General features: G+C 43.1%; 2 protein-coding genes across 2 annotated transcripts in view; one reads left to right on the top strand and one right to left on the bottom strand.

Moving 5' to 3' along the window:
- Nucleotides 1–15,553, top strand: part of LOC118770611 (beta-1,4-N-acetylgalactosaminyltransferase 3-like) — a 40,159-nt gene extending 24,606 nt beyond the window's left edge. Inside the window, exons 6-20 of the mRNA XM_036518372.1 lie at nucleotides 900–1,000; nucleotides 1,849–1,916; nucleotides 2,649–2,727; nucleotides 5,311–5,377; nucleotides 5,545–5,688; nucleotides 6,680–6,789; nucleotides 7,727–7,827; nucleotides 8,273–8,349; nucleotides 8,559–9,714; nucleotides 10,066–10,319; nucleotides 10,850–11,003; nucleotides 11,509–11,581; nucleotides 12,712–12,865; nucleotides 13,466–13,592; nucleotides 14,323–15,553. Coding sequence (XP_036374265.1) covers nucleotides 900–1,000; nucleotides 1,849–1,916; nucleotides 2,649–2,727; nucleotides 5,311–5,377; nucleotides 5,545–5,688; nucleotides 6,680–6,789; nucleotides 7,727–7,827; nucleotides 8,273–8,349; nucleotides 8,559–9,714; nucleotides 10,066–10,319; nucleotides 10,850–11,003; nucleotides 11,509–11,581; nucleotides 12,712–12,865; nucleotides 13,466–13,592; nucleotides 14,323–14,431 — 2,774 coding nt within the window. The 3' untranslated portion in view covers nucleotides 14,432–15,553. The remainder of the gene's footprint in view (nucleotides 1–899; nucleotides 1,001–1,848; nucleotides 1,917–2,648; nucleotides 2,728–5,310; nucleotides 5,378–5,544; nucleotides 5,689–6,679; nucleotides 6,790–7,726; nucleotides 7,828–8,272; nucleotides 8,350–8,558; nucleotides 9,715–10,065; nucleotides 10,320–10,849; nucleotides 11,004–11,508; nucleotides 11,582–12,711; nucleotides 12,866–13,465; nucleotides 13,593–14,322) is intronic.
- Nucleotides 15,554–20,180: 4,627 nt separating this feature from the next.
- LOC118770180 (troponin I, slow skeletal muscle-like) lies at nucleotides 20,181–26,244 on the bottom strand. The gene is made up of 9 exons (XM_036517696.1): nucleotides 26,181–26,244; nucleotides 25,936–25,954; nucleotides 25,313–25,316; nucleotides 24,131–24,172; nucleotides 23,466–23,507; nucleotides 22,946–23,077; nucleotides 22,606–22,695; nucleotides 21,861–22,043; nucleotides 20,181–20,948 (listed from the first exon to the last, which is right to left on the bottom strand). Exons 2-9 carry the CDS (start codon nucleotides 25,944–25,946, stop codon nucleotides 20,847–20,849), a joined length of 606 nt encoding a protein of 201 aa, XP_036373589.1. The 5' UTR covers nucleotides 25,947–25,954; nucleotides 26,181–26,244; the 3' UTR covers nucleotides 20,181–20,846.
- Nucleotides 26,245–26,594: the final 350 nt, after the last annotated feature.

Raw genomic sequence — 26,594 nt, 5'->3', positions numbered from 1 at the left:
GCGGGCCTTTGATAGTGTTTTTTTTTTTTTTTTTGCAGCCTTCTATTGTAACATGGTATTTAAAGCTTATGGTGGCAGTCCAAGAGCTATCAAATTTCGTTGCGCTTTACTACTGATACTTTACTGTTTTGAGCCAATTGTTTGCTTAGCAGACACCCTTATCTGAGGAGATTGGCATCGATTATGTTTTGCACGCACAGCTGGGTATTTTTTGAAGCAATGTACGTTAAGCCTCTTGCTTAAAGGCACAAGTGTAGTGTCTCAGGGTTGAACTAACATCCCTCTGGTTCCAGTTCCCTAATATCTTTGCGGGACTTGTAGTGTTTTGTTTCTGTCCTTTAAAGCAACTCTGCATTCACACCATACAGAGCTTCTGTTCTCACGCACTGATGGCTCTGTCATGTAGAGACAGCAGAAAGTGTTCCTCTCTTAAAAATGAGACGTAAATATAATTTGACAAATTATTATTATATTGACTGTATACTGTATATATACATTGTAGGTAGTCTGCTGCACAAAACTAATTTAATTTCTTATGTTTGTTTCAACGTGCTAAGGGACTACTTATAAAAATGTTTTTTTTTGTGTGCTACATTGGTGCAATGCATCGAACATTTATGTTGTGACAGATAAATAAATGGAGTAAAGTAATTCAAGTTACATCCAAACAAGCACTTTCCCCAGCTTGACGTTCTTTGGAGAGCCACATCAGGAATAATAACAGCAGACAGGTTTGAGGTGTAGTGGCACTATTTAAAGAGCGACCAAGAGCATGTTTTAGATGTCCCAAATCAGGTTATGGTGTTTGCTCGGATTTAAAAGCGCCCGTTACCTGAGCCATTGGCCAGAAGCCAAGCCACCGAGTGAGTAACTCAGCCCTCCTTGCCTCTGTGGTCTAGGCGAGTACGTGTTCGCTGTGGCCTCCGATGACAACTCTGAGCTGTGGCTGAGCCTGGATGACAGCCCCCTCAACCTGCAGCTGCTGGCTCACGTGGGCAAGGTGAGTACAGAGGGAGTAGGCCCTAGTAACAGACTCCCAGTCCCCAACCCAGTACATCCCCAGACCAAACAACCCCCCCCCCACCCCCCCAAGTTCCAAAGAGAGAGGAGATGCACTTGAAAATCTCAGCTCAATTCCATGAGCGTCTTTCGGAACGTGGTAAAACCAGCCTGGTCTCGTGTCTCAGAACACTTGTAATCTTCCCGCCTCAGAAAAATGCTGATATTCTGCCCTCACTAGGGATTAAGTCTTATGAAATGCCTCACGTTTAGGCCAGAAGCCTAAACAGTGGTTAGGTGAGGTGCGGAAAAGCCCAGAAATGGCTTGTAATTTTAGAGGCTCACTCACATGCGTTTGCTCACAAGATAGAAACAACCGGTTTAAGGATGCTGACACAGCTTTGTCATCAAAGGTGTGTTATGTCACTTTTAGTGACAGTGTCTCCCTGCATGTCTACCCTGTAGGTAGGCTTAATGGCAGCGAACAGTGAGAGTGCTCTTCCTGGAATGCCATGTTTATTGGAAATGGCATGTCTTCAGTATGTAAGACCAGGTGCAAGCTATGCTATTTGTAACAGGCTGCATGTTCCCTTGATGCTATATCCTTTGGGGAAAGTGGATAATTGGGATGTTTTTGAAACCGTCATGATGCAATGTTGTATTGGTCTCTGTCTCATGATATTTTTCTCTTTTTATGTGGTAATTCATAGTGATGATGATCTTGTGCATTTTAGTTTGCCCCTCTTCTCCTTCCATATCAGTCATCAATTTACATCATGATAGATATCCTCTTTTGGTTTTTCTTATGCAGGTTTTTTAAATGGCTAATTTCTGTTGGATGTCTTGTAGACCGGCGCAGAGTGGGCAGCCCCAGGGGAATTTGGGAAATACGCCAGTCAGATGTCTCGCCCAGTACAGTAAGTTGGCACCCCCGGCGTCCAGGAATAAGACAACAGCGCGTTATCGGCCATGTGTGACGGGGGGTGGCGAAGGGGGCAGGCCTGCATCGCCAGCGCAGACCTGGCATGCTTAAATAAAGCTGGACAAAGCCCTTGTTTCCGCCACGCCGCCGGTGTCGGAGGCAGATCAAAATGCGGCCAAGACCTCGCACCATCGCGGAGGAGGCTGGAAATAAGGAGGGTATTTTTAGAGCCTGCTTGATTTCCCCTCCAGCTACCCAGGCAGCGTAACTAAAGCTCGCTGCCAGTTTAAAATAAAAGCGGGCTTAGGATTGCGCAATGGAGGTACTAGAATGTGTCTGAGGTTTGTCTAATCATGCAGATTTCCCAGGGAATTGGGGAAGTGAAAGGATGTCTCTCTCTCTCAGAACAGGGTAAAAAATGAAAGAGGTTTGATATTGACAAACCCAGCTGTCGTAACACCCTGATCAAACCAGAGTGATCTAGGTTGTCCTGCTTTGCTTCTAAACATCTAGCAGAACGGGAAAATCAGTGCTTAACAAGGATCACGTGGGGCTGTCAGGGGATTTAATCAGGTTGCATTACAGTGTGTAAATTATTGCCTCAGCGTTACCATGAAGACTAAGTCTGCCCTCTTGTGGGTGGAGGACTGCAGTGTAAATGCAGTGTTCTTGCAGAGTTCATTTATGGTCATAGCACACCATGATGATTTTGTCTCTCAACCCCCAGGCTAACGGCAGCAAAGCGATATTTCTTTGAAATCATCCACAAGCAGAACGATCGAGGCACCGACCACGTGGAAGTAGCGGTAAGAGCTCCATCTCCGTATCTCACGCCCACAAACTAGGTCCTCTCTAAAGCAGTGGTTGAGGGACCCGCTTTAAAGTTTACACGTGTTGCGGGGAGATTTGAGCACCGAAGTGCCCACTGTCCCTGCCCTGGATCGCAGGCTCTCAGGCGGTCCACTCAGTTGGCAGCTTCTACCCTTTCCTACCTGAGGTCCAACTGCCACAGAGGGGTGAATAATCACCATCTCCGCACGCTCCTGTGTGGAGTAAATGGTTTAATTGCCACTGGACTCCGTGATGTATGACAGATTTTATGAGCCGCACAGCATTAAAAGCCCCATAAAACATCCGTATGGACCTGTTTAGGTTAATGGACTGTTTCATGTCGGTGTAAAACGGTTAGTTTACGAGTTTATGGGGGGAGAACTTCAGTTCTCAAGGATGTTTAAAACGTTTTTAGCGGTTTTACTGCAAAGGTGCTACAGACTCTATTACACATTTGGAATAGAAAATTCTGTCTAAAGCTGATGTTACACAAAGCAGCTCTCATGCAGCGAAAGTTGTATGCAGTAGTGTACTGTTACACAAAGCAATTAACAAGCAATTCAAAGGTCATTGAAATTACACTCAGTGTCCAATCACATTTATATCGTCTACGTAATTTCATTCAGTTTTGCATCCATAAATTCTAAACTCATCATGACGTTAGTTTTTTAAAATAATTTATTTTTCCCTGGTTCTTTTATTAGGCTACTACAATGTTTACAAATAAAATTGAAATAAAAAAGCCATATTTAAGTATTAACCGACCTACTGGTCATTCTAAACCCCAAACTAGCTAGCTCACTAACCAAAACCAAGGTTTGCAGCAAAACTATTTCTTCACATCAAACTATCTAGCTGTCTAGCTAACAGTTCATCTTAGACATGTCTGATGATGTCTGAAATGTCATTTACCATTTGACTGCTTGTTAAAACCTCATAAAACCTCATGTCATAAAACTCAGAATGATTCTTTCTGCACACTGTGTATTTTTTCCCTCCATATGTCAACTATTGTTATTAATTGTTATAATTATGAATTAATTCTGGATACTTGGATCGGAATGAAAGACTGAGATAGACCAAACATTCAAAAATGAGCTATCACGAGTGGAATACCAGTGCTGCTGGGGAAGGACGTGTGGTGTACTGGTAAGGAGCAGGGCTTGTAACCAAAAGGTTGCTGATTTGATTTCCCACTGGGGCACTACTGCTGTACCCTTGGACAAGGTACCTAACCCATAATTATATCAGTACATATCCAGCTGTATAAATGGATGACATGTAAAAATTGTAACATATGTAAGTCACTCTGGATAAGAACGTGCGTTAAATGACAATAATGTAATGCTTCTACTGTGAAACGTGAACAATATCTGCATGTTTGGCTGTTGTATGAAACCAGTTGCGTGAAGTTGGATTGATGTCAGCTTTGTGCAGCTTGGATACAGTATACTAGTTAGTTGCAAGGAGTGTTACATGATACAGGCAAGATACAGCTTTGTTGCAGACGATGATAGTTGTGTGATAGTTGCTGCATGTAACATCAGGCTAAGCTCTCTGTGCATGCACAATTGAGTGTTTGTTCGTATGTATGCAAGCATGCATGCATTAACATGCAAACAAGTTTAAGAATTTACATTTATACATACTCTGTGTTAGCTTCAACTCACCATCCCCATTTTAGTTACCTGTAATCTTGCTCTCCAGTCTTCTGTGGGAGTGAAATATGCTCACTGTTGAATGTTCTGGGATTATAACTGACATCTGTGGGCTCTGTCAAGAAAAACTGCTTGAAAAAAAAAATCTTTGCTATGTATCATGTGAGTGTCAGTCCCGCTGGTCCTTTGAAAGGCTGTTCTTCTGAGCACCGTGTCATGGTTTTAAGGGGGACAGACCATGATGCGGTTTGGATCTTGTCTGCATAGTAGAGATTTTTCAGGAAGTGGTTCACTGTGGAGCATCTAAAACGGTCACATTCTGAGGGAAGCTGTTCAAAGTAGGAGAAGCTGTGCAGGCATAATCACATACTACTGAGTGTGGTTCTGCACACTTTCTCTCAGCTCTGCAAAACAGTGTACAAACAAATATCGTGTAACAGTAACTATGACAGTGATCTGTATAGTGTGGTGATTCGTACTGGTGATATGACCATTGTTTTATAGTATTTTGTGTGTGTGTGTGTGTGTGTACGATTTATAATGCATTCATTGAGTCACTGGATTACCTGCTAATTATTGTTAAATACTTTGAACAGACACAGAACTGCCTGTTTTTTGGAATTGTGATGCTTCAAAGCAATAGTATAGCTGCAGTAAATATTACTTCTCTGCACTGATTTCCCAACACCTCTCATTCCTTATCTTTTGTGCTTTAACAGTGCAGACAGCTGCGACCTAGTGACGCTGTACACATAATAACATGTCAAAATTTTAAGCCACACAGGCCTGCAAGTTTTCAGTGTTTATGGGGACGTGGCACCAGGGAGTGGTTTGACTTGATGGAGCCCTTAGAGTGTGGTCCCCCTTGTTTCCTCTAACAGTGTGTTTCCCTCCCCACAGTGGCGACTGAACCTGAGCGGGACGAGGTTTTCCGTCATCCAGTCCGAGTACATATCCCTTTACACGAGTGAGTATTCAAAATGGAGGCTTTCCACTGTACTCAGCCGCGGTGTAGAGACACTAGTGTGGATTATACCTATAGCCGTAGCATTAGCAGTGCAGCTGTGTCTTTCAACAGGCTAACATCTCATTTAAAACAAGAACATTTCCTACTTTTTTTTGGTGCCGTTTCAGATGAGTCAGCCCTGCTGATGAGCGAGGTCGATCACATCCCGCAGACGGCTGCCAGTCACGTGAGGACCCCCGGAGAGAGCCCCGGGGCCCCTGTGGGCGGGGCAGACATGCTGAGGGAGGACCCCCGCGACAGCCTGCATCAGCGTGAGTGACTCCGTTCTCCAACCACCTCCACTCCGCCTCCACCTGCACTTGTTGCCAAATGTTCCACGACCAGATTGATGCTGAATGCTATTATAGCGCACAAGAAGCTGTCATGGCACATTAATTCACTATTCTTGTGAATTAGACATTATTTAAAAGTGTGAGTGGTTGCTACTTTGCTGTAGGTGCGCAAAGAGTATGAATTCCTGATGAAGTTCCATGAGTTAATGCTTAACAAACCATCACCACACATTAGTTAGACACCGCTGTGAATTACAACTAATACATTCGTTCATGTTAAGTAATATAACTTTAATGTGAAGTGTTACCAACTACTGGGCTTGTGTGTGGGATTCTCCAGGAACTCTAAATCTTCAGCTGCCCGGTCTCGGTACAGGAAGGCCGCAGTGTTAAAGAGGGCCACTCAGCCTTGGGTTCTAAGGGGCCATAGTGTCTGCATCTGTCTGTTTTACCCAGGAGCTTGACCACATGATTCAACAAACTGTTTACAGTATTTAATCAATTTACCTTAAAGCTCCAGTTCTGAGGATTTTAATGACTTATGGGAAGCTGGAAGAGATCTTTGTGACTGCAGCCCTCCAGGACCTGAGATGAAATGAAATTGGTCAAAGGCAGTTTTACTGTTGAATTCGTCCAGTTTCTGGTAGCACCTGGTTGTAAATTCTCGTCCTTTCCTGAAAGATACTTTTGGGGAATGAGCTTTGCTTTTTATCCTGTCCAAAGGATTTGCAGTACACTTTGGATCTGTATAGAGGCACAGATTAGATCATGGAAAGCCAGGGATCTGCAGCCCACAGTCTGAAACCATTCCTAGAGTGCGATGTAAGGGGACAAAGTGAACTTTTAGGATAATTTTTCTTGTTCATTTCCACCTCCCTCTCCTTTGGGCAACATTTGGCCTTTTCAGTTTCCAAAACCCCTGGTCGTCTAGACTTCTGACCCCTCCACCCTTACGTGTTCCTCTTTGTAGTTCCTCTTATGGACGAGAGATACTTACAGAACATCCTGCCCGACTGCTCCTACAAGCCCAGCTACATCATCAAGGGCTTCCCCCTGCTGAGGTACCAGGGCCTGCAGTTTGTGAGTATAACCTCCTCATGCCCCAATGCATTGACTGAACCCCGAGTTCATTTACTTTAGTGCATGTGAGTCAGCAGATAGAACGTAGTGGCTTTCTCTTTGCAGGCAACACACACTCATCTATGACTGGCTAAGATACAGTAAAAAGTTTGGACACACCTGATTAATGTAATGGGAAACATGCATTCAGCAAGACATGTAGATCTAAAGACCCATGCTTAAATGCTTGAAATGTGTTCCATAGACAAACATAAATAGAGAAGTTTTTGATGTGAATTTTGATTTTGAAGAATCTAAAATATGACAGTTTCGATTTGTTTATAACACTTTTTTTGGTCACTGCATAATTCCATTTGTGTTATTTCATAGTTTTGATGGCTTTACTGTTATTCCAATATGTGGTAAATAAAAATAACAAAAGAAAAGTGTGTCCAATCTTTTGACTGGTACTGTACGTCACATAGGGAAGTCTGACCAATCAGTGGAGTGGATGTGCTGTATGCAAAGAGAAAAGCAAAAGGCTCTGTCACAGAAGCCTTAACTGCAGGTTAATTGCAGATGTTGTTGTGGTTAAAGCTTCACTTCAGTTATGAGCTAAAATGACTTGAATTTAGTCACATAGGCTGATGTCTGTTGAGAATGTCTCTTAAGCATGCCGTAATGTTTACAATGATTTCAGTCAGATCACTGCTTTTAGTCAGATCACTGCTTTTAGTCAGATCACTGCTTTTAGTCAGATCACTGCTTTTATGCTGCTGTCATCTAATTAATCCTTGAAGAAATTTCTTCTAAGACATGTCCTTCTACCAAAGGGCCACCAGTATTTACTGGCAGTATTTGTTTTCACCGGTATAACATCATTGTGTCCTGTGGGGTATTTTATAAGGGTGTACCTGTGAATGGCTAGCGATCTGCTGTATTTCTCAATGACTTACAGGTCCACATGTCCTACGTCTACCCAAATGACTACACCCGACTGACACACATGGAGACTGATAACAAGTGCTTCTATCACGTGAATCCTTCGTACATAGAAAGGTAATTCCTTCCTGTCCCTACTCCAGTTAACAATAGCAGAAGTAACACAGCAGATATAGCATATTAGGAGATGTCAGCAAACTACTGTAGTAAACTAGTTTGCCAGGTCGCTGTCAGATGTGCTCACTCACGTAGCTTTTGTCAGTAGTCTGACATGCACAGCTAGTAAACAAGGCTAGCTTGTTAGTGACTCACAGTTTAAACATGTGCATACATGAGAAATATGTGTCATGATTTTTTAACCAAATAATGTAAATATTATAGTGGTAGAAAGAATATTGTCAAGATTACCCAGTGAAGTTCAGCAGTACTTTGTGTGAAGACCCTCTCCAGTATAAGTGTTGTACTATTACAACACACCACAAGGTGGCACCATATCATTGCAGCATGCAGGGCTTATGTATGGCCCTGACAGTAGCTCAAGCTCTTACTCTCATTTTGGCAGGTTTGGGTTTTATAAATACATGAAGATGGATATGCCTGAAGGTTATGAAGATGGACGTATACTGTGGGACAAGCAAGGTAGAGACACTGTGCCTCCTAGCTTATAGACTTCACATCTGTAACAATGAAACCATTTGTCTCCTAGTTTACAAACTTCAGATCAGTGACAAAGAAACCATTTGTCTCCTGGTTCACAGAATTTAGTTCAACAGTAATGGAATATTATCTTCTGGGTTTCATATTTCTTCTCAGTTGTAATGGATCTGAATTTTTCTCCTGGATTCCAGAGTTTAACTTCAAGGGAAAATTGCCTCCGGACAATTATGAGGACATCCAATACGAAGACGTGCTGGTGGACGACCCCGAAGCGGGAGAGGCCGAGGACGAGAACGAGATCCAGGAGAGGCCCAACGACCTGCCTGATTACGGCGACGACTATGACGACTACGCCTTCAAACGGAGGCGGAAGCTGTTCTCCGTGCCCCTAGCAAAGGGAGAGGCACTTGCGAGGAAGGCGAAGAGGAGGGCCAAGGTCCACACACAGGGTCCTGAGGAAGCACCAGCACAAGGCCCTCGCCCTGGTACAAAGCAGGACCCGCCAGTCAAAGTGAAGAAGAGTGAAAAATCCAGAAAGAAAAAGGTCAATCCAAATGAGGGATCCAAGCATTCACAGCCTGAGCTTGTCCATCAGCAAAGGAATGCATCTGGGTCTGTTCAGATTCACAAGCAGAAGGCTGTGGCTCCGATCCAAGTAGCTAGAAAGAACAGCAGTCAATCAGAGAGCCTCTTAGGTGTTGATGGAGGGAAAGCCAAGGCGGCTGTGCCAGACAAGCACAGCAGCGTTAAAAACCAGACGTTTCGGCACAACACCACGCAGCCCCTGCCTCCGCCCGCCGCTGCCGTACGGGCGACCCTTCAGCCCTTCCCGGTCCCTCACGCGAACCGCCTGGGGTCACGGTCCAACATGACCGCCCTGCGGCGAGAGAGCAAGGACGATGCTGTGAAGAGCGGCCACCGGCCGGGCAACAAGAGAAAGGAGCCGGGAGGGAACGAGGCGGGCGAGAAGGCGGAGCCGGAGCTGGACAACGCCATCCACCGCGCCCTGGACCCGCCCCCGGGGAGGCGGCGGAAGGAGGAGACGGGCGCCCGGCTCACCTCAGACCTCGAGGCGGACATCCGGAGGCTGTGGGGGCTGGGGCGCGGGTCGGAGGTGGAGACGGACGACGAGGATGGCCTCAAGGACGAGGTGACGGAGCAGGCCGTCTTCGACCCTGAGGTCAACTGGGGGCAGACCTTCGACGTGGACCCGCAGGACTTCCACACGCACCGCTCGGACTGGATCGACCTGCGCTGCAACGTGTCAGGCAACCTGATGCTGAGCCCCGCCGACGCGCTGGCCGTGGTGGACGGCTTCATGAAGAAGCTGAACGAAAGGCATCCAGGGTAAGGAAGTGTGTGGAAATGCACGAGTGTGTCTGAGTGGGGGAGACTTCCACTCCTCAGGGCTCTCTGCTGCTTGGACATGAGGTTCTAGGATCACTGGGTTGGATGTGGTGTGTATTTGACCATGTGTTTTAGTGAATTGTATGGTAGTGTTTTTCAGTCACGTGTCTTGTTGCCCCTGACCCCTTCAAGAACAGGACATGTGAATGAGGTGCTCTGTGCTGGGTGTTACAATTGGGACTGAATTGTCCTCTCCTGTCCTCTGCTCCTCTTGTATTAACCCCCCCCCCCCCCCCCCCCCCCCCCCTCTCTCTCTCTCTCTCTCTCTCTCTCTCTCTCTCTCTCTCTCAGGCTCTTCTCCCTGCTGAAGGTAGTGAACGTGGAGAAGCGGGTGGACGTGTCTCAGGGCAGCCGGTACCTGCTGGAGCTGGAGCTGCAGGAGAAGGGCGGGCGGCGGGTGCGTCTCTCCCGCTACGTCTACCTGCTCCACCGGCGCAGCCGCCCGCGGGCCCTGGGGCTCAACCCCCCCAGAGAGGAGATGCTGCTCTGCAACCCCTTGGGCCTGTCCTGGAACCCCTCCGCCACCGTCCACTTCATCGTCCCAGGTCAGCACTCCGACCTGATGGGATAGCCGCCCACAGTGGCTGCAGTGATCTGGAGGTTTTGTGGCACGAGAAGCTGAGACTTTGCCAGCTTGTACATCAGGGTGTAACAAACCAAATATAGTAACAACTAATGATGTTGCATATACATTATATGTTGCATAATTCACTGAATAACTTACATTACATTACACTCACTTAGCAGATGCTCTCATCCAGAGCAACTTCCAGCAAAATGTATCCATTCAAATTGAATGAGCAGCAGTATCAGACCAGGCATACAACACTCCCAGACCAGTGAGTGTGAGCGTTACACTATTCAAGCCCTACCACAAGTTAACATGTGCAACCTGACTACACAAGGGAAGCCAATGGCACTGCCATACATCACAGAATGGATCACAGAATCCAACACACTTCAAAAGGGAGTGTGGAAGCGGTGCATTTCAGGAAGGACACATTACGTCATGTGGGTTACAGGTCCTGTATTGCAGAATGGTGTTGACTTTCTTGTGTCTGTTCCCTCTCCCTAGTGAAGAACCAGGCCCGCTGGGTCAGGCAGTTCATCGTGGACATGGAGGAGCTGCACAGAAACACAGGGGACAAAAACTTCAACGTCATCATCACCGACTACAGCAGCACGGACATGGACGTGGAGCAGGCACTGAAGGACTCGGCCTTGCCCAGGTATGGACCCGCCCACGTGGATGAGCGGCCAGTGTAGATTTCCCCGTGTGCACAGTTCAGCTGATAGCCGAGTCAGGCCAGAGTGCAGCTGTAATGCAGGATAAATTAAAGGGGAAGAATTTTTATTGGGGTTAAAGGATTTAAGTCAGGAACACATCTGGTATTCTGCCTGCTTCAATGTTAGTGCTGTCAGCTCACAGAGGGGTAACCATCCATCCTGCACAGGGGTAACCATTCTGCTATTACATATAGCTATTACATATATACTGCTATGCATGCATGCACGCGCACACACACACACACACGCGCGCACGCACACACACACACACACACACACACACACACACACACACAGAAAACACACAAAAACACAAACTCATGCACCTTTTTTCCCCTGAATGGCTCTTGAATAGCTCCTCCTCATTCAGTCGACTCCCTGGCTCTTGAAGCACTCCAGATGTATATATTCTGTATATTGATGCTTTCCCCACTGATCCGTCTCCAGGTATGAGTACGTGAAGCTGATGGGAAACTTTGAGCGCTCGGCAGGCCTCCAGACTGGGATAAACCTCATTACAGTAAGCATGGCCCTGGCACAGGAGCAAAACTCCCAGAGAAAACCTGCAAGCTTACCATTCGCCAGTGCTAAACCACAGCAAGTTAACATACACATCTACAGATACAGGAATCAGCATAACAGTCATGTACACGTGGCTGAACATTCCCCACACAGTGTCATGTACCAGCTACCACTTTAACCTGTATTTCTCATATTATTGCTCGTCAGATCCTGTTCTCACAAATAGGAAGGAAATGCATAAATCAGAAAGTAAATCCTGTCACTGCTCTTGCTGTGAATACAGGAAGTATCACATTGTATCACATTGCTGAAGGTAAAACGTACTGTTCTTATCGGAGGCAACATTGTTGTTTTTAAGGGGGAGCTGAATAGCCTTTTAGTTTAGGTCTTCTAAGCCTGTCTGATCTGATTACTAATAGCTTTATCCCCTGGTTTTCTCTCCTGTTACAGTCATATTCATTGAAAAATGAAAAGATTCACAAAGGGTCTTTGACAGCGTACTTATCTTGAATCTTAGGGAAAGGAGACATGCATTATTGTTTGGTTCTATAACATATTTCAATCACATTTCATGTATTAAAAATACAATGGCGAAACTGACATAAGCTGATGTAGACATGGGTTGTTTATTCATTGACATGCATTACCAGTCAAAAGACGCAACTTTTATTCCATTTGTTTATCACTTTTTTGGTCACTATTTCCCATATTTTAAAGTAATAGTAATGAAATTAAAACTATGAAATAACACATGGAATTATGCAGTGACCAAAAAAGTGATAAACAAATCAAAACTATCTTGTAGTTTAGATTCTTTAAAGTAGTCAGAATTATTTTAATAACATTTTTTTGGAAAGAAATTCATTCATAGGCATCAATCTCACTGTTTATATTTGTGTAAGGAACAGAATTCAAGCATTTAAGCATAGGTCCATAGATCTAAATGTCTTTGAATGCATGTCTCACATAATCTTAATCAGGTGTGTCCAAACTTTTGACTGGTACTGTAAATAAATACTGGTAACAGTCATACTTTAAGTGAAGTGTACATTCAGGAAGCTTGAACAATGCATTTCTAAGCATTGCAGAAGAGCCACATGGGTCTGACCGTGGCTCGTGTGTTTCCAGGACGACCACAGCATCGTGTTCCTGTGCGACCTGCACATCCACTTCCCCATGTCCATCATCGACAGCATCCGCAAGCACTGCGTGGAGGGCAAGATCGCCTTCGCCCCCATCGTCATGAGACTGGACTGCGGGGCCACCCCACAGGAACCCAAGGGTGCGTCTCCCGTCTCTCCCCTATTGGCTGGGTTTCATCTCGAGCAGACCTATCAGCCCCCCCCCCCCCCCCCCCTCCACTGTTGGCTGTGTTTAACTAGGAAATCACTGCTCACCACCCTGTAGCACCAATGGCCTTATCCTCATTCCTGAAAATGATGGAAGCACTTTCCTTCTAGCATGGCCAGCTATATGTCATGCTATATTGCAATTTATCAATGGAAAAAAAAAGCAGCAGCAAAAAACATACTTATAGCTAGCCTGCTAACTGAATAACATTAGTTTTGATTAATGTTACATTGTCCAGCAATGAAGGAAGCAGGCACCCATATTAAATTACATTGGCATTTATTTATTTATATATTAGGCTTGAGTGTTGTTGTATATACTAGCAATACAGCTATAGGTAGTTATCTGCCATTTGCTCACTACAGTAGCTTAATGTGTTGATCCAGTCACATTGAACACTGTTCCTATTGCAAGGAAGTTGCAGGGACTTTGACACAGTTCTAGTAATTTCATGGTTCCGACCTCTCCTTTGCTGGTGGTTTTCAACCAGAGAATCACGGCACAACCCTTTCCTCTCATTTTCACCCCACAGGATTCTGGGAGGTCAACGGCTTCGGCCTGCTGGGGATCTACAAGTCAGACCTGGACTCTGCCGGAGGGATGAACACCAAAGACTTCCGGGACCGTTGGGGTGGTGAGGACTGGGAGCTGCTGGACAGGTGAGCCCGGTCCGAAGGCGACAATCCTCCCCCCTTCGCCTGGACCCAGGGAAGGATTAACACCCTCCTATCTCTTTAGGTCTCCCCGTAGGGTCAGGCGTTCTCAGCTGTCCTCGGTGTCTTGCAGCTGCGGGGTGTTTTTTAAAAATAATCGGGGTCAGCGGTGGTTGAGCCAAGCTTTTCCTTTTGTGGCTGCAGAGCCAGGGGGTGAAGGAGCTGGAGAGGATGTCATTACTCACGCAAGGGCTCTTAGTAGGTTGTCAGGTAAACAGAACAGCACCTGGGGACGCCATTTGTCTTCTGTGCTACTGCGGTTAGAATGGGATGTTTGGTAGAGCTTGTTTTAATACTTCAGATGGATGATTATTCACCATTACATTCACCAAACTGAGACTAATATGTAGTGAGTTTGTGCGAAAACATGTTTTGTTGAGTTGAATTTGATTCTTGTGTGTAAGCTTGTTGTATCACCCATCGCAGGACCTTCTCAGAAATGAAATATTACACCTCAAGAGGCTGACCCTCTATGCCAAATTCCGAAATAAATTTTTAAGGGTGAATTTTTGAAGCATTCTGTTCACACTAGATTTTATAGGGCTTTAACGCGTCAAGCAGGAGTTTGGTCCATCTGCATCGCCTCACAGCCGATTGTCATAGTGGACATTGAAATGTCGTCATCAGTGTCTCCGCTGTTTGTTAACAGATGACCTTTCCGTCTCTCCCTGCACAGGATCCTGCAGGCCGGGCTGGAAGTGGAACGAATCTACCTCAGGAACTTCCTGCATCACTACCACTCCAAAAGGGGCATGTGGAACAGACAGTCCCTCAGAGCCACGTAGCCAAGATGACAGATGCGCTGTGCCGTCGCACAGGGGCATGTTCATAACCCCGCCCTCCCTGGCACTATTCACCTATCACTGTCGTGGGTGGATGAAAAGGCGGGGCTGAGGGGGATTCTGGACTCAGGTCATAGGGAGGCCCCTCTGTCACTCAAGCTCTTCGTGGTCAAGGCTAGGTGACACCCGTAGACTATGATCTTAAGTTTCTGACTAGTTCTTACATTGGACTGTGGTGTAACGTAAAGGGATATTTTATGGAACTGGTTTCAAAACGAGAAAATACTACTGATTTTGTGATTTTTTTTTTTTTTTTTTAAATTGGCTGGGACTAGGGCAAAAATGTTTGTCAAATAAGGAATAACAGTCACTGTGAAAAGACAATCACAGTTATTAAGTTGAAAGTAACTAACGACCAACTTTTGCCTTCAGTTAATAATAATAATAATAATAATGTTGAACGTCTAACGCTGGGTATGTTGAAGTAGATGTCTGGTTCTTATCTGTAGAAATGACTGTGTACGAGGATGCCAGGGGGATGTAAATGCTCTTACACAGGTAGACATCTCTGATTATGGTACGAAGGAGAACATGTTGCTTGCTGGTTTTGGAGAGATGGCTTGTATGTGAACACAAAGTGCTGTTTCTTATAGTGGTATTTATGCATTCATCTGGTTGAAATCCTGAGCTTTGAAGCTAAATGCATGTCAGTGCTTGGTTCCCGGTCACATAGACTTCAGGTCTTGCACACGGACTTGGAAATGCATCCATTTTCCGGAGACCTTTTTTCCACCATACCTGTCTCGCTGCACACAGGATGGGTCAGAGTGTATGAATTCCGAGGACAGACCTCCTCCGTCTCAAGCAGACATCGTGGAGTCCCCAAACACTACCAGGCGGTCATGAGAAAGGATGGTGATTTTGAAAGCAGAGGTTTTCAATCCACTCACCAGACAGTCATACGGTGCATGATCAATATATTATATAAAACATAATACCTACTGTTACTGTCCCAGTTGCTGTTTTGTGCAAGGTTGCCATTCTCCAGCCACTCATGTTCCCCTTTGCAGCATGTGGGTTGGGACATATCTCCATGCTGACTGGTACACAGGCTAAGAACCACTAAGGAGCTGTTTTAAGCATTATCTTTGGTATGCCTTGCACATCTATGAAATAGATTTTTTTTGTTTCTTGATTCAGTTTTTCACTGAATAAATCTTTCTAGGTTTATACTAGAAGTTGAATTAAAGTGTCTTATGAGCGGTACTGTGTTACTGCTCTTTTCATTTGTCTTTGTACTCACAAGGCATTTAAAAATGAGTGCCCTATTGTTTTATATCATATTTAATATGCTCATTCGCATAAATTTCAATGGATGAGAAACAGCAGGGAATATCACGTTTTATCGTTTGGGAATATTTATTTTTTTTAATTGATTTTATGCCATTAGTTGTGTTTTTTTTCTTGAAGTTTGTTTTTAAGAAAATTACTTGCAGTTTTGAAGAAGGAAAAGAGTTGTAAAAGCAAAAGTCCTTTATGTTTACCTCGTTAAAGCAATGACCAGTATATTCTTTCTTTCCTTTTTTTTTGTGACGGTTTTTGGCTGTGCTGTTCAGTTCTGTTTGAACTGTTTGGGGTCTGTTTTGGGGTAATGTTGCCGAGTGTTTACCAGACACACAGTCTGTACACTGTATGCAAACATTACTTGAGATGCCAAAGAACTGATCAATAAATCTGTTTTAAAGTCATACAGAACACAGTAGCAGGAGAGAAGCCATGACACTATTCCTTTCACACTGTTCAGATTGCTGTTCACTACAAAAAAAGAGTTTGTTAAATTGCATTTGTTAAAATAAGATCTTGTATAACTGGAACACTTGGTTGCCTTTGCATTTTCTGACTGTGTAACCATGAGAATATGCAAGTATTTTTGACCAAAGAGACATTTATTTTTCTTTCTCACACAATATGAATGAACACAAACCTGACAAAAAGACATTTACCATTTTTAGTCTGTCATATCACCTTAATCTGTCTTCAGGACTTTTTTGTTCATTTTATATGCAGCGAAACACTGTGTTACAGATTCGGTACTTGTTCTTTACTTGTTTGCTGGTCTAGCTAGTGCCTTTCAGGAGTTTGGAACATAAAAGTTTCTCGTCGTAAATTATTGCTCTTGACAGAATTAAGCGTATCCATGTGTGTACTGTAGTGTACTGTATGTAAGTGAAGTTGCTGTGGAGACAAACAACTACTGTGAATGGTCATTTTTATGTTTCACAATGTGTTAATGTCATGTCTTGATCGTGGAGGAAATGAAAATTCAGTGAAACAAGACAGAGCCTCATGTTTGTGTTTTTTGGTCACGCAGTAGCTTCTCTCAGTGGTGTCCCTCGTTCTTCTCCGCTGATTGCCCAGGAGGTATGTTTCCATGGAAACATATCAGCTGTTCTTCACTCCTGAGCAGACGCTGCGGTGACTGGTGACGTTTTTGCTGTGTTGTCAAAACAGTTCAATGTATGATACATGTGTGTTTGTTTCATTTTTACACTGTTAGGAAACTTTTCATTCCTCCTAATGATTTTTCCTCAAGGATCAGTGGTTGTGAATTAATTGTGAAGCTGCCTAATTTTGTGTAGTAAGTTGTTTCATGGATTCGAACAGAAGCGGCACAGCGGACAGACATCACACCACTAGTCAAAACCTGAAAATATTTCGACTTTTCCAAACTTTCTAAACAAAAACAAAAAAGGGATATCCTCTTGATTTTGGCTACTTTGCCGTGTTGCGTATTTTACCTCTGTAGTCTTCAGCACTGTTAGTCTGTAATCTCTTGAGCTCAAAGCCATTTGGTTGTTTTTGTAAACACAGATATAGGGAGGGTTCCTCAGCTCACTGCTGTGTCAGTGCCCCCTAGTGTCACATTAGGCACCCACAGTTACTAGGTTGTCGCCAGTGAAAGATACACCGCTCCTCCAAATGGTGCTAGCTTTTGTGTAGTACACTGAGTGGCTTTTAGTGTGAAAACTAGACATCAGCCACAGTAGTGTGTATTGGAGGGACTGTTCAAGCCCTCACGTCACTCTCTTCTGTAGGGGTGCAAGGGCTGGTGGTATGAGATATGCTTAAAACTCAAGGTCAGGGTGAAAAGGGAAAAAAATCCCCACAGGGTGGAACTGGAATAGACAATCAGTGCAAAAGCAGAGGTCCACACAATCAACACAAAAGCAATGGTCTACACATATGCAGTGCCCAGACACCCACATCAGACTATATTTACACATGTTTGAAACTTTTTATTTTTGACAGAGGTTGGGATTCTGAAAGACCAGCCTGCTATTCCTTAGGCATCATCTAATACAGATGCCATTTTTGACAGTTTTAGACAAATGGATCCAATTTTTTTCTGTACTACAATCTGTGGGATTGAGCACGCTATGAGAGCTGTTCAGGAGAGGCAGAGCTGTTTTAAAAATCACCTTGAGGGAATTTGATTTCTGTGAAATTGGTGTATTTGTGTGCATCTATGTGTTTTTTTTTTTCCTCCAAATGAGTCTCATAAAGTGTGTTAAATATCCTAGTTGTGTTTGGTCTCTTTGTTACTTTTTTCCCCTTCTCATGGAAGATGATGAAATGAACGAGCCCCCAATGTAGAAGTGCTAAAGTCTCATGAAGTGACACTGTAAGTCTTTCGCAGATGTACAGTATATACTAAGGATTGAAAATGTGGATCTCAAATTCTGTAAGGTGCTTTGACAATTAATATTGTGAACACATTGATCAAAGCTCATCCTTCTTGTACAGCTACTGCATGTCCTTGAAACACTTATCACACATTTCATTTATTAATCTCTTCATAAACAAGAAATGTGCCACTGCATTGCATTACTTTGGGAGATTATACAGAGGGCCTGTGATTTCTGCAGGAATTGATCCTCTTCCTCCCCTTACCTTAATGTTAATTCCCTGTCACTCAGTTCCATTATACAAGGGTCACACCTCACCTTCAACAACGTGCATTTCAGACATAACATTACAGTACCTTTCAGAGAATGCCATTTCTGAAATTAATATTCTCTAAATGCTGTGTTTCATTTTTTTCTGAATAAAGAAGGAACAGTTGAGGAATTTTTGCAGTTTATACACCTGGTTTCTGGTACCAACCAACCGGCGTGTCCACATTTCATGCTACTGTAACTTCTGTTTTTATGTAGCTAGCAAGAGCAGAAGAAGTGATGAGTATAGCCACAACATACATTATTATTGCACTAATGTCATCAGTAATTAAAAAATAGTTATACCAAACAGAATTATCCCTTATATATCTTTGGGTAGGCATTTTTTGAAAAGGATTATTGCCATTATGAAAAAGGGGGACCCCTAGTGTCCCACATTTTCAAAACAGTTACCCAATTCTGCCTTCACGGCAGCTGCTGTGCAAGAAGGACAATCCTAAAATATGGCATGACTTCCTTTGAGCGGAGTGCCTCTCATTTTTCAGGCATTAGCACGTTGTACTTTTATTTTCACATTTCACCCTCAAGCTAACTCATTCTGTTTAATAAATGGCAAAAGACTTCTTCCAGAAGGACTCTTACTTTACTTACCTTACTTAGTTTACAGTCTCACTGAAGCTTACCATTAATTTTAAGTTGTTTTTTTTTTTCCAGACTAATCCTTTAGACAATTTTAGTTTCACATTTCCAGCATAAAAAAAGTCAATGTCCCATATTGTTCAATGTTGTTCACTGTCTCATATTGTTGGTTCCAACATATATACATAAGCCCATATGAGGGACCAAACAACATGGAAGACTGGGACATTAAACAATATGTTCAATGTCGAGACGCCCATATTTAGGACTTTCTTTGGGTCTTATTTTAGCAGTCACTCAAGGTGCCTTTTAGTCGTTGGGTGTTCTTGACCATAGTTCACCGCTCAGCCACACTCAGAACCATCTGCCCAGGTCTCATGGAGTTCCTTTGTTTGTCCACCAGGAAAGGACAGTGCACACCTGACACTTGACACCCCTCACTCACACCCTCCAGCCTGTCTGTGCCCTTCCGGCACAATCTCACACCAGCGCTCCCTTTGCTATTGTTGGCCACTCCGCGCCTCCACGCTCAAACGTGGCCCTTCAACCTTCACGCGTCAAACAACGGGTGATTTATAGGCATTGTCCGCGTCCTTTGTCCTGAGGCTTGGATTCCGTGACATGCGAAATGGAGCTGAGAATGCGTTCGCCAACCACAGGGTCCATGTTAAAAGGTTTCTCGTTCGCTTAAATCAGCAGTGGCAGTGACATTGGTCGGGCCGTCGGTCATGTTGGCCTGAAACGGCAGCTATGTGGTCATCGTCTGGATTCGCCTTTCACGCACTGTATGGTCTGAGCTGCCAGTATTCAAATGCCTGAGGATTACAGAGGTTCAGTGTGTGCTGCCAAGAAGTGCAGTTTTCCAGAATGTGTACTAATTAAATAGATTATTGTACTCTGCCGAATGGAAAATAGCTTGGTACTGACTGATGCATACAGTACATCTTTTTCATTTCCATCTTTCTGCTGCCTCCATTTCCGACCCACAAGCAGCATGATCTTTGTATACCCTCTGGGCTGTCCTCAAAGACATACCATCACTTTTTTTGTTTGCAGTCAAAGCTATCTATAGTTGTGCTGCTGTAGCTAACATATTTTGTCAACAAATCTCCATACTTGGTGATAAGGTCCTAAAATGAAATACAAGACAAAAATAATTATTCTGTTCACATTTATTTGCTGATGGAAACAATATTTGCCCAATTATTTCTCCATATTGCAAAAGGTTTAATTTTTAAAAATGTGAAATTACATGAAGAAATTATATTTTCAACATATAGTGAGAAATGGAAAAAGGCTGCATTAAGGAAGTTTGCCCCAGTATAAGAGATCATCCTTAATGCTGGCAGGATGATTAAATTGTACAGACTCACTGCTGAGCCCAGCACCAATTAGGTCAGAATGAAGCGATAAAATCAAATGCTGTAAACCTGCAAGACTTAACAAGGCTGTCAGGCCACTCCTGTCCTTTTAAGACTATCAGTCATGGGTGAAGACCCTACAGCAGGCACTGTTGAATCTTCCTGAACTGTCCACATACAGTTTCTCAATATGAGTAAGACCACCTCAGGTATCCCACCATCTCGGTTATCTCTCAGCCAAGAAAAGGGCTGAGTGATGCCCGGGTTACATTACAAGATCAACACTGAGTTCTGCACAATTTAAGACCTGCCGCCTTATGCAGTGATATGATTCGACTGGAGTGTACACTCCAAGGTAAAACACCAGCTTCTTCTATATTCCATATGGAATACTCATCGCCCTCAGACTTCTTCCCCAGTCTTCACAGAAGCCTGCTGCAGCTGCTGAGGTCACTGGGGCGCTCACTGGGCGCCGCCGGCTGCGTCGAACATCTTCTTCCTGCCCTCCATGCCCGACATGGCCTCCACGTTCTTCCGCCAGTCACCGACCTCAGTGGTGAGCACCTGCAAATGGAGAAGGTGGCCCGTTGGCACAGTCAGTTGTCTGTTTATGTGGCATGTCCGTGTGCCACTTACCTGTGATGTATAGACCACAGATTGGGGGGTGCAGCCTAGGTGGCAATGGAGAATTAGGGCCTGTTGGGTTTCATTTTGCACACAATGTTGTTTTTGGCCTAGATCTTACACATGGGCCTTCTAAAACCCAGTCAGAGGGGAATTCACACTATCTGTGAAGAGAAGTACGACATACCCTTGATGGACTGCTATAAACTAGCTGGAGGTCCAATGTAACCTGTAACTGGTCATACTACAGTATGAAATAATGCATAAACTTGAAACTTAAAGACCTTAAAAAAGTAAATTGTACAATGTATCCATGATTGTAATTCGATCAGTATGATGTAAGATGTTTCTGTTTTCATTGTCTTGCAAAAATGAAAGGTACTCAGTGAGGGTGTATCGGAGTACTGCTTAATTATTTAAACAGTGTCAGGGTAGGCACATGCATTGTTAAATAAAGCATGTAATAAGGAAACACTGCAATGTAAGAGTTCCCAGTCTCGGTCTTGAAGGTGTGAAGTCCAGTGAGATTTCCAACTCTTTTCTAACCAGAACTGGGAGGAGAACTGAGGTGTTTCAGTTAAAGCACTAATTAGTTTACTCAAGGAATTAAGTATTTGGGTGGGACAGAAACATGATGGACTGTGACCATCAAGAAGGAAGAGTATTATGCTCATTGGAAAATGGCATTTCGTCATGACATTAGGGAATGATTATTTAATAATTATATGAATGACTACACACTGTATGTGTAGGTTGCCTGTACATGACAAAAGACTCACTGTTGATTATCTTTAACATTTCATTTATAGACCACATGGCAGAACGATGTGCCCAATGTCCTTGTTCCCATACCTTCTCCTGTTTGATGTCCTCCTTTTTGACAGACTTGAGGTTGGCGCGGAGGTCCATGGAGCCCTTGTGCTTGGAGCCCAGCAGGGCCCGCATCATCTCGTCTGCCGACACGCGCACCTTCCTCAGTGCTGGCTTCTTGAATTTGCCCCCTAGGTCCTGGACTTTGAGCTTCAGCTCATGGATCTGCACCAGGTCAGAAGCAAGGGTGTCATTTGGGCCAGATGGTTGACCGGATCTCTGCCCCAGCAGTGCTATAGTGCCCCCAGTACCTTTCCCCTAAGTTAACTAAGTACTTCTCTAGGAGTCTTCTTTGGAAAACTGTGTTGTTGAAAACCTGTGCTACAAGGAAGTCATGAGTCAGCTGAGTCATTAGACTAACCACCTGATTCACTGTGGCCATTTACGATCCCATGGGACTTGTGTCAAAGAGCATGGCGTTCCCCAGTATCCTGGTCAAAGTTTCAGTCTGACCCTTCTCATGTGGTCATGTAATCATTCCCCAATTTCATTTCATTTAAACAAATGAAATCATTTGCCTTCCACATCATGTGTAGTGATGTGTGTAGTGACAATTCTGGCACATTATTGAACTTCAGACTTATTCTTTGTATTACCACTGCTAAAATAAACTAGTAACAGGAAAATGCAAAGCTGACATCAGTTGATCCAACATTATAAATTGTTCTCATTTAGCTCTCAGTAACGAGAGGGCCACGCACTGCATGACTTTTTATACTGAACTTACATCTCGGTTGTTCTTGATAACTTTTGCTTCACAGTCGTAGCGTTCTTCGTCCACAACATCGATTTTTGCATGGAGCTGCTTACACAGTTTCTGTGGGAAGAAATAAACTGCTTATATTCCTAATAATAGCAAGAAAGAAATGTGAACTAACATCGTTAAATTAATCTGTGTCTAATGAGCAATTGTTGGTTACCAAATTTCTGGTAATTAAGAGTAATTGCATTTATCTGTACCAAGCTCAGTGATCCTTAATAGAAGGTGGAGTTGTTGTGTGATGCCTTGATTGAATGACACCCCAGAGCAGTCTGGCTTCTTATTGGCAGAGCCCCCTGTCTCTCACCTGCAGCTCATCCAGTGAGAGTCCAGACATCTGGAGAGGAGGCACTTTCTCACCCAGGTAGCGCACCTTCTCCTCATCCCTCTCAGCCTTCTCTTTCTCCAGGTCCTCCATGGCCCGGGTCAGGAGCAGGATCTGGAGGAGGACGAAGGAGAGGCTGTCATAGAAATCTCAGCTCACTCCTGGTTACCCAGAAGTGGCAGGTGTGATGCTTCACTATTCTTCATTATTGATTCAACCTGAATGTTTCAAACCAATGAAACTCTCCATGTCAGTCTCAGAGAAATACTGCCTGAGAAAACTTGTCATAACCCAGCGTAGAGCAGCAGGTAGAGAATTTGGCATGCAGGCAGAGGGTTGCAGGTTGGAATCCAAGATGGAGTATTTATTGAGCTGCTTCTGTACCTATCATCAGCAGTATAAATAGATATATGTTGTCAGCTGTACACACACTAAATTAAGGGGTCTGTGAAACCAATCGATAATGCTGCTGGGCAGAAGGTGACTTGGAGAGGCTCCCTACCTTCAGAGAAAGCTTGCGGGAAGCCGAGATCTTCGACTTTGGCTGGCAAACACAAACAGAGACCATCTCAGTGCACGTGAACAATGATGTTTACCAGAGTCATTTTCAGTCACATGTACATAGGTCAGTCTAGGGCTTCCAGTGAAATGAAAGACAATGGACAGTGCCACCATCCACTTTGATGCACTAATGCAAATTGTAAACAATGTCAGTGTTGAGTGTCATTGTTAAATATCTTATGTATCTTTTTCACTGATTTTATAACCCAAAAACATGACCTCAAATGAAACAAGTCACAGCAATTTCCCACAAATTTAAAGTGCTGAAACTGCCGTTGAACACAGAATGCCAAGATAAATCCAGCTCTGGTCTATAGTAGAATTATTTGTGTTTGTTTCTATCTGAGGACATTTAGCTGGTCTACGAGCAGATTGACACATGACTGTAATTATACATGTGGTTTAGTGGTAAGTTCAATTCCCTGATAGGGTCCTGCTGTTGTAACCTTGAGCAAGGTACTTAAAACACAACTGCCTCAGGAAGTATCCAGCTGTATAGATGGACAAACTTTTAACCTGCTGTAGCCTACTGTAACCCGTAACCTACCTGTTGCTCTGGATAAGAATGTCAGCTAAGTGACAATAATGTAAAATAATAATACATACCTTGGCATCCTTGGGGGGCATTGGCCTAGGGCTTCTGGGCTCCTGTGGATACGACAGAGCAGGGGACACTTGAGTCACATAATTCGTTACGTCATTCTAAGGTATAATAGAGACCACCTGGCCACTGATAAACATACACTCAACATACTGTATTTTGGGGTCTGCTTTAAAAAAACTTGATAACCCATACATTTGATGATGCCATTCATACTTGACATGAACATTCATAGAGCCATCAGAAAAAAGGATGACACCGAATGTTATGATTTTAATCTGAAATAGCAACGTGTAGACCATTCACTACAATTGAATGGTTTTTCTTAGCTTTCTTATAGTTGATACTCACAGTTGGCATTCTTGCAAAAGTTATGTAGTTTTGATCAGCTACTCATTTGAAATTGTTACTGGTTTTGTTGGAGCTTCATGCAACTGAACTCTTCTAACAGCTTTCTTTGGGTAGTAGATAAATTACCTTTATAAATCACTTCCCAGTTATTCTTTAAAAATCACGATGGCTGAAACACATTAACCATGTAGTCTTTACATGCTACTATAAACTGGAATAGTTTGTCTTACTGTGTGGGATTTTAACGTATATCCTTTTTACCCATTCATGTAGTATCTATGCTTACAACAATAATATGAAATAGTGACATTTCAATAGAAGGTAAAAGGCTAAAGCTTTCAGTACAGCCACCTGTATATAGTTAGATGGATCGCATGGAGTCGTATAAAGGTATAAACGGAGTGCATATTCATTGCTTTGCCATAGAGAGAAGGAATGTCACACAGGGATGCCATAACAAGTAAAAAATGTGGAAAGAGGAGACTCCTCATTGTGAAGGCAGATATTTACATTTCAGTGCCCCCCACCTTATTGAACTGTAAAGTAAAGACAAAGGTGTGCTTTCACATTTTCAGAGAGGTTACAAATTAAAGGGAAATTCAGTCATCCTGGAATGCTAGAGAAGGTATATGCTTGAACTTCCTTTCATACTGACGACATTGAGATGACATTTACTTTCCATTATTGGCACAGTAGGACATGTGTAAAACACAGTACTTTTTGGAGACTTTGTGGCAATTTTATTACTTCATCATAGTTGCACAGATGGTTATAATAAAGGGACTATGTACATCTCAGTGCTTTTATAGCTTCGGTAATGTTGAATAAAAGCTTACCTCGCTGTCAAAACCATTTTGAGGATAGAGAGACAGATAGATGGGCAAACACACAGGTGCACAAACAAAGCAAGATTAATGATACCATTAGAAAATAGCAGGGACATAGTTCTGTATATAAAGTAGGGTTGCTCATAAAGCATCTATAACGTGTTCAGTTCAAGAGAAATCACAGTGAAATGAAAAATGCTATTGTAGTCTCAAGATAGTGTTTTAAGCATGATTAAAACCGTGGTTGCTGTCTATTTTCCAATTTAACAATCAGGTGATCCGTTTACACGGATGTTAATTAATTTGTGAAAAATGTTCACTAGTTTTTCATAAACTGTAATGTAGCCTTTGAGCATCGAATCCCATGCAGAAAACATTTCCCAAAGACTACATGACCACCAATCAAAAACACTGTTCAAAGTACTTGAAATTAATTTGATCACATACATTATCTCAAAAGGGGATTTCTTTCCTGAACAGCCATCACTCACAATCAAAGCAAAAATATAAAAAAAACCACATGCCCCTTGGTACTGAAGTATAAGTATTACAATTATTTTTATAACTATTAAGCATGCTTCATTGAAAAAAGAAAACACTTTAAAACTGCTGCATCTACAAGGAATACTTACTCGTCTGCCATTGTGAAACCTTTGAAGAAAAAATGAATTGTGAAAATTGTGAATGTTTTCATCTTTTCAGTTGACACTTCAAAGACATGCCTATGAAGAATTACACACAGCCACTTAAATATAACCTTTTACTATGATTAAAGAAAGTTTATTTAAAATGATTTAAATAAGCAATTTAAGACAGAAAAAAATAATAAATGACATCCTAGAACAAAGTATAAAAACAATTAACTCTTGAGTATTACCTGAGTTACTTTATCAGATGAGCACTGTTAACAAGTGGGAGTTGTAACAATGGGTACTTATATGCCCTTGCAGCTACTGGACAATAAATATAGCACACTGCCAGAGGAATGGCATGGAACACAGCCAAGGATGAAGCATTGCCTCTTGTGACATTGTGATGACGCAGGCCGTTTATAATAATGAATGATGGCATCTAGCTTGCCTGACCATTGGAAAAGCCACACCCATTTCACTCCTCATTCTCAAGACACTTGTTGTCAGGAGCTTGTGCTCTGTAGGAGAAAATAGATAATGGCACATGAATGTCTATCAAATAAATGTGACACCCCTCAAAATTACACATAGATGTCTATCACCTTGATACGCACACAAAATACCTGCTAGGCCACTGCTGTTATACCCTTGGGTAAGGT

Source organism: Megalops cyprinoides, chromosome 23 (assembly GCF_013368585.1).
Source record: "Megalops cyprinoides isolate fMegCyp1 chromosome 23, fMegCyp1.pri, whole genome shotgun sequence".
NCBI classification, from domain to species: domain Eukaryota; kingdom Metazoa; phylum Chordata; class Actinopteri; order Elopiformes; family Megalopidae; genus Megalops; species Megalops cyprinoides.
The sequence above is the reverse complement of the archived record's forward strand: the minus strand, read 5'-3'. Positions and strand labels throughout refer to the sequence as shown.